This window comes from Cebus imitator, unplaced genomic scaffold, assembly GCF_001604975.1.
Source record: "Cebus imitator isolate Cc_AM_T3 unplaced genomic scaffold, Cebus_imitator-1.0 Scaffold54, whole genome shotgun sequence".
Lineage (NCBI taxonomy): Eukaryota > Metazoa > Chordata > Mammalia > Primates > Cebidae > Cebus > Cebus imitator.
Window position 1 is genome coordinate 5,556,540 of NW_016107369.1, and position 8,137 is coordinate 5,564,676.

Genomic DNA, 8,137 nt, shown 5'->3' on the forward strand with positions numbered 1-8,137 from the left:
GCCTCCTGGGTTCAGGCAATTCTCCTGCCTCAGCCTCCTGAGTAGCTGGGATTACAGGCACGTGCCACCATGCCCAGCTAATTTTTTGTATTTTTTGGTAGAGACAGGGTTTCACCATGTTGACCAGGATGGTCTCGGTCTCTTGACCTCGTGATCCACCCGCCTCGGCCTCCCAAAGTGCTGGGATTACAGGCTTGAGCCACCGCGCCCGGCCTATTTTCTTAAACAATAATAATATAGAGGGATAAAAAACTACATATTGGGTACAATGTACATTACTCAGGTGAGAGGTGCACTAAAATCTCAGAGTTCATCACTATACAGGTCGTCCATGTAACCCCAAGCCACTTGTACACTAAAAGCTAATGAAATAGTTTTTTTATTTTTTATTTTTGGATAGAGTCTTACTCTATCGCCTAGGCTGAAGTGCAGTGGCGCAATCTCGGCTCACTGCAACCTCTGCCTCCTGGGTTCAAGCCATTCTTCTGTCTCAGCCTCCCAAGTAGGTGGAATTACAGGCATGTATCAGCACGCCCGGCTAATTTTTTTGCATTTTTAGTAGAGATGGGGTTTTGCCATGTTGGCCAGGCTGGTCTTGAACTCCTGACCTCAGGTTATCCGCCCACCAGGGCCTCCCAAAGTGCTGGGATTACAGGTGTGAGCCACCGTGCCAGCCTTGTTTGTTTTTAATGAAAGCTTTTAGTCGATTCTTAGTATGATTTTTTTTTTTTTTGAGACAGGGTCTTGCTCTTTCACCCAGGCTGGAGTACAGTGGCACCATCTTGGCTCACTGCAACCTCGCCTCCCAGGTTCAAGGGATTCTCCCACCTCAGCCTCCCTAGTAGCTGTGACTACATGTGTGAGCCACTATGCCTGGCTAATTTTTTCGTATTATATTTTTAGTAGAGGTGGAGTTTTGCCATGTTGGCCTAGCTGGTCTTGAATTACTAGCCTCAAGTGATCCACCTGCCTCAGCTTTCCACAGTGCTAGGTTACATGCCTGAGCCACTGTGCCTGGCCCAGTCAGTATTATTTATTGAGCTCCTACTATATCCTTGGTAAAGCCTCTAGGAATATAGATATTTAGAAATCTGTAAGACCCAATTCTACCCACAGGAATTTACAGTGTAGTGGGCAGCCATGAGTTAAGGCTAAGATTGCTGAAGACCTGTAAAACTAAAGCATGGTCTCTTGTTTTGGAGAATAATCACAGAATTCAGTTTAAGGATTCTGTGTGCTGTTGCAACTCTAGAATTCACTTTTATTTTATTTTATTTATTTATTTATTACACAGGGTTTCACTCTGTTGCCCAGGCTGGAATGCAATAGTGTGATCTCGGCTCACTGCAATCTCCACCTTCTGATGTCAAGCAATCCTCCCACCTCAGCCTCCCAAGCCGCTGGGACTACAGGTGCGCACCACCATGCCTGCCTGACTTTTTTTTTTTTTTTTTTTTGTAGCGACAGAGTTTCACCCTGTTGCCCAGGCTGGTCTTGAACTTCTTGAACTCCTGGGCTCAAGTAATCTGCCCACCTCAGCCTCCCAAAGTGCCTGGATTACAGGCCTGAGCCACGGTGCCCAGTTCAGCATTTTCTATGGTAGAGGTTTAAGTCAGCAATTTAGTTGAACGGGATTAATCTGGGGTCTTCTTTCTAGGCCACCTTTACCTAGAAAGCATCCTGTGTTTACTTAGACTAGGGTTCCTCAACCTTAGCAGTGTAGACATTTGGAGCAAGATAATTCTTTGTTCTGGCGGTTTTCCTATGCGTTGTGGAACGTTTAGCAGAACCTCTGGCCTCTGCCTGCTAGATGCCAACAGCACTTCTCCCTTCAGGTATGACAACTCAAACTGTCTCCAAATATTGCCAAACATCATCCCCCAGGGAAGGCGAAAAATCACTTCAGGTTGAGAACCAGGGACAGCATGTTTATAATAGAAGGGAGGGGACCGTCAGGCAGTTCTGTGTATGTTTTTAAATGATTCTAGGGCATTGCCACTTTTGTGGATTTTAGCTTCTTTGGAAGTTTGATGTGACAGGAGGCAAAAACCATTCTTGCACATCAGCTTCAGGTTTTGCCCAAATCATATTCAAAGACAACCACATGGCTGGCAGATAGTGGCTCTCAATAAATAGATAATAAGTTGAATGCACTATTCAGCACAGGTAAAAATTGATAGTGCCTCGGTGGGGAGGGACATGAAACTTGGAAAGACTGGAGCAGCTACTCAGGAGGCTGAGGCGAGAAGAACACTGGAGCCCAAGAGGCTGCAGTGTGAGCTATCCAGCCATGGCACGCCAGCCTGGGCAACACAGGGCACCTAGAGACTCAGAATCCATGACAGACTCTGGAGAGAAGTAGCAAGTTCAGGGACGTTCCACGTCACGTGATTCCCAGGACATGCAAGGGGCCGGCAGGGGTCGCAGAGCTCGACCAAGTTCTGAGCAGAAGCTACTCACCTGGCGGCAGGAAGAGCGCGGCGCGTACCCGGCCCGCACGCACCAGCTCGCGCTGCACGCCGGGCTGGAGGAAGTGGCGCTCGTGCCGCGCGTGGCACAGCAGCTGCCCAGGCTCGGGGTCGTGGCCGTCCAGCACCTCCAGCTCCACGGGGACGGGCGTCCGCACGTCGCGCTTCACCAGCCTCCCCAAGGCTTTCTCGGGCTTTAACGCCCAGAGCAGCCCCATGGGCTCGCACCCCGCGAAGCTGCCGCCCAACGAGGGCGCGCGCTCCAGGTCCAGCTCCCCGCGGGCGTCGGCGCGGTAGCGCGCGTGGGCCCGGAAGAGCGCGCCATTCTCGTCGCGCAGGGACGCGCGCAGCGTGACGGGCTGCTCCGGCGCCAGGCCGCGCACGGCGATGCGCACCGGCTCGTCCCAGCAGCTGCGGCCGGCGGGCTCCAGGATCAGCGTCGCTGCCATTGCAACCTGGGTAGAATAGGGTCGACCCAGCTCTGCCGAGTCAGTGGGCGGGCCTGACGGCTCTGCCCATCACAGAAAAGCGGTCGAGGGCGGAGCCCTTACCTGTACTCCCGTTGGTTGGAATTGTGGACAGGCTCCAAGCCGCTGCGTGGGGCGCCTAGAATTTGTGCAAACACACCAGTGTCCCAAGTGATAGAATAACTGCTGAAATAAGACTTAATGACTAATCTGACCGGCCCGGTGGCTCACGCCTATAATTCTAGCCCTTTAAGAGAACGAGGTGGGTGGATCACACTTGAAGTCAGAAATTCGAGACCAGCCTGACCAACACAGCGAAACCCCATCTCTACTAAAAATACAAAATTAGCCAGGTGTGGTGGTGCATGCCTATAATTCCGGCTGCTAGGGAGGCTGAGGCAGGAGAATTGCTTGAACCCGGGAGGCAGAGGCTGCAGTGAGCCGAGATTGCACCATTGCACTGCAGCCTTGGCAACAAGGGCAAAACTCCATCTCAAAAAAAGAAAAAAGTGAATGACTATCCCTGCAATCCAACGTAGTGAGTGTCGAAATAGAGGTAAGAAAACCACTGAGAGGTAAAGGATTGAGAGAGAGGCAGTTCAAAAATTTAGATTTTGAAAAAGCATCCCAGGTGATTGTATTCAGGTGATGCGTGGAGAAACATGGCCATAATTCACCCCTTACCCTTCAGTCCCTTACCAAGCCTTTTTTCCTAGAGCTAATGGTACCTGAAGCAAAGCTGATGTTTGGCGAGGCAGACCTGGCAGAGTTCCGGTCTGACCCTGATCCTTAATACTAAAACCTGATGATCTTTAGCAAGAAACATAACCCTCTAAATTCAGTTTTTGTTTTTGTTTGTTTATTTATTTGTTTGTTGTGACAGAGTCCCGCTCAGTCGCCCAGGCTGGAATGCAGTACTGTGATCTTGGCTCACTGCAACCGCTGCCTCCCAGGCTCAAGTCATTCTCCTAACTCAGCCTTCCAAGTAGCTAGGATTACAGGCACCCATCACCATGCCTGGCTAATTTTTGTATTTTTAGTAGAGATGAGGTTTCACCATGTTGGCCAGCCTGGCCTTGAACCCTTGACCTCAGGTAATCCTCCCACCTCAGCCTCCCAAAGTGTTGGGGTTACAGGCGTGGGCCACCGTGTGCAGCCTAAATTCAGTTTTCTTGTCTGAACAGGCTTATTGTGACCATTAAATGGGCTAACGTGTAAAAACACTACACTGGCACACGTATAGGGTTAGTACCCAGTGAAAATTTTGTTTCGTTTTTCAACTCACAAATCTAATCAGTGTTAGAGTCCCTTTTGGATTGTATGCATACGGAGTTCTAACAGTAAGTAAGTGGCTCTCTCAGCCTATGTAACTGAGGAGAGTTTTATAAAGGTACTATCTACAAAGGCATGGACAAGGTTTAAAAACAGAGACAATGAAACAAGATTTGGTGTAGAACCCTGAATCTGAAGGTTCAAGGGAAGGGGGCAGTCTGGTAGGAATTGTAGCTTTTCTAGAGGGTTTGGTTTGTGGCAGGAAGGAGGAGACTATAAATTCCTTGACTCTCCTGTTTTTCAGTATCTTTCTAATGCTTTTTGGCCAAACCCAAACGGCTCAGCCTAGCTGGGAACATAGCAGGTTAGAGAAGGGAGAAGAGCATATAGTGACACCCAGCTCAATAAACATGTATAAACTGAACAAAAAGGTATTAGACTATATGAAACAAGTTCACTGTGTGCTGGTTACCAACTTGTTTGAGTCCAGTGAGACAAAACAGATTCACATATTTAATACAGCAACGTACATTAACTGGATTTATTACTTACAGATAGGCAGCAAAGGATGACAGAAGCCTAAGAATCATTGCAAACCAATCCTCCAGGGATCAGGAATGCTGCGGGGTGATGGAGTCTCATGTGCATGTGTCCACTTGCACTGCAGCTGCCCTGAGTTTTGTAATCTGGGGTGGGTCATGTGACTGCTGAGCTAAAACATTGGAAGACATCCTGTTTGTAGGGAGGGACTAGGATAGAGCCAGGGCCATTCCAGTCATCCATCCCTATCTTGGGATGTTACATTTCCATCACATTCTATGGTTATTCTTGAGAACTACTAGTGAGAAAGAGGGGAGAGCTGAGTCAGTCCAAGGCCAACCAGAGAACTGCCCTGCAGTCTGTCCCCAATCCAGGTATCTCCCTTAGCAAACCTAATACATTTCATAGGCCCTCCAGACTCCCAGGATCTGGAGGCAGAAGTCTGATCATATTAATGTGGCACTTTGGCCAGGCACGGTGGCTTACACCTGTAATTCCAGGGCATTGGGAGCCTGAGGTGGGAGGATCACTTGGGATCAGGTGTTTGAGACCATCCTGGCCACACCTGTCTCTACTAAAAATACAAAAATTAGCTGAATGTGGTGGTGCACGCCTGTAATCCCAGCTACTTAGGAGGCTGAGGGAGGAGAACCACCTAAACCCAGGAGGTGGCGGTTGCAGTGAGCCCAGATCATGCCACTACACTCCAGCCTGGGTGACAGAGTGAGACTCTGTCTCAAAAAAAAAAGAAGAAGTGACACCTTGACTGACACAATCTCAGTGCAATATTATTAAGCCATCAGAATACATTTCACTAGATCCAGGAGACTACTATGATAAGCAGGATGATCAGGCTTGCTTGTAGCTGTGGCCTTCCCCCAAGTCCTAGTGATCCAGGTAAGAAGTTGCTAAAGAGGTCCAAGAAAGATTGCTTTTTTTTTTTTTTTTTTTGAGATGGAGTCTCACTCTGTCGCCCAGGCTGGAATGCAGTGGTGTGATCTCTGCTCAGTGCAACCTCCACCTCCTGGGTTCAAGCGGTTCTCCTGCCTCAGCCTACTGAGGAGCTGGGATTACCTGCCCCCACCACTATGCCCAGCTAATTTTTATATTTTTAGTAGGGATGGGTTTCACCATATTGGTCAGGATGGTCTCTGACTGCTAACTTCAGGTGATCTGCTTGCCACAGCCTCCCAAAGTGCTGGGATTACAGGTGTGAGCCACCCAGTCTGGCCAGAAAGATTCTTTAGGTAGCCACTCTGACTGTGATCAGCAGGCCTGCTTTCAGATCTCCTCTATCTGTGTCTCATCCATGCCTGAGATATTATCCAGGTACAACAGGAGTTGTTGGCAGTGGCACGCACTCCTCCCTGTCATTTAAAACAACCTTCCTAAGGATTTGAAGGGTGTCTCTGGGCTGCCAAGGTAGTGGCACTGGAAGCAACAATATCATTTTTTTCATGAGCACTGACTCCTATGCCCGGTACCAGAAATCTCATAGAGGATTGAAACCCAGAGTCAGCCACTACCTGGCAGCTTCCTAATAAGCATGGTGCATACTTTTAGGCTGCTGGACCAATAATGTGTCTTGTTCCCAGGGGTGATATGCAGGAGCACCCCCAAGCATGTCCAATGTCCAGGATTCCATGATCTGCCAGCTTTCCAGGTATGACATTGTCCACCCCATGTTTGGTTCACTCCCAGATCACCCACAGAGGAAGAGGCAGTTTTCAGATGCACACTGCATCATTTTATTCAGTGATCCAGTCATGGCTATGGAGGATTGGTATTCACCAGGCAATTGTCATTGATGGAATGGTGACATAAGCTCACTCTCCCCCATACAATCAATATTGTTCACAAAACCTGTACACAGAGGGCTAGCATTACACCTGATATGGTTTGGCTATGTCCCCACCCAAATCTTATCTTGAATTGTAGTTCCCATAATCCCATATGTCCAAGAGGAACTTGGTGTGAGGAAATTGAATCATGGGGGTGGTTAGTCTCATGTTCTCATGATAGTGAGTTCTCATGAGATCTGATGGTTATATAAGGGACTTTTTCTCTTTTGTTCAGCACTTTTTGTTGCTGCTATGTGAGGAAGAACATGTTTGCTTCCCCTTCCGCCATGATTGTAAGTTTCCTGAGGCTTCCTCATCCAAGCTGAACTGTGAGTCAATTATAACTCTTTCCTTTGCAAATTACCCCATCTCAGGTATGTCTTTACTAGCAGCGTGAGAATGGACTAATACAATAAATTGGTACTGCAGAGAGTGTTGCACTGCTGTAAAGGTACCCAAAAATGTGAGAGCGGCTTTGGAACTGGATAGCAGTTCCAAAGCCTGGAACCTCTGTTGGCACCATTTGGAGGGTTCAGAAGAAGGCAGAAAAGTGTGGGATTATTTAGAACTTCCCAGAGACTTGGAGGGCTCAGAAGACAGAAAGATGTGGGAAAGTTTGAAAGTTCCTAGAGACTCATTAAATGGCTTTGACCAAAATGCTGATAGTGATATGAACAATGAAGTCCAGGCTGAGGTGGTCTCAGATGGAGAGGGGGAACTTCTTGGGAACTGGAGTAAAAGTTACTCTTGCTGTGCAAAGAGACTGGTGGCATTTTGCCCCTGTGCCAGAAATCCGTGAAACTTTGAACTTGAGAGAGATGATTTAGTGTAACTGGCAGAAGAAATATCTAAGAGGCAAAGAGTTCAAGAGGAAGCAGAGCATAAAAATTCGGAAAATGTACAGGCTGACTATGCCACAGAAAAGAAAACCCTGCTGGGTGCAGTGGCTCATACCTGTAATCCCAGCACTTTGGGAGGCCAATGCGGTGGATCACCTGAGCTCAGGAGTTTGAGACCAGCCTGGCCAACATGGTGAAACCCCATTTCTACTAATAATACAAAAATTAGCTGTGTGTGGTTGTGCACACCTGTAATCCCAGCTACTTGGGAGGATGAAGCAGGAGAATTGCTTAAACCTGGGAGGCAGAGGTTGCAGTGAGCTGAGATCACGTCACTACACTGAAGTCAGGGTGACAAGAGCTAAACTCCATCTCCAGAAAAAAGAAAGAAAAGAAAAAAAGAGTGAAGAAAACCTCATTTTCTGGGGAGAAATTCAAGCCAGCTGCAGAAATTTGCATAAATAACAAGGAGCCTAATGATAATCACCAAGACAATGAATAAAATGTTTCCAGGGCACATCACAGACCTTCATGGCAGCACCTTTCATCACAGGCCTGGAGGCCTAAAAGGGAAAAACGATTTCTTGGGCTAGGTCCAGGGCCTTCCTTGCTGTATACAGCCTTGTGACTTTGTACCCTGTGTCCCAGCCACATCAGCAGTGGCTAAAAGGGGCCAAAGTACAGTTCAGGCCATTGCTTCAGAAGGTGCA

At 48.1% G+C, this 8,137-nt stretch overlaps 1 protein-coding gene across 1 annotated transcript in view; it reads right to left on the reverse strand.

Annotated features, from left to right (window-relative positions):
- LOC108304375 (acyl-coenzyme A thioesterase 1-like) overlaps window positions 1–2,973 on the reverse strand; it is a 6,107-nt gene extending 3,134 nt beyond the window's left edge. The window contains exon 1 of the mRNA XM_037738561.1: window positions 2,461–2,973. Coding sequence (XP_037594489.1) covers window positions 2,461–2,917 — 457 coding nt within the window. The 5' untranslated portion in view covers window positions 2,918–2,973. The remainder of the gene's footprint in view (window positions 1–2,460) is intronic.
- Between the last annotated feature and the right edge of the window lie 5,164 nt (window positions 2,974–8,137).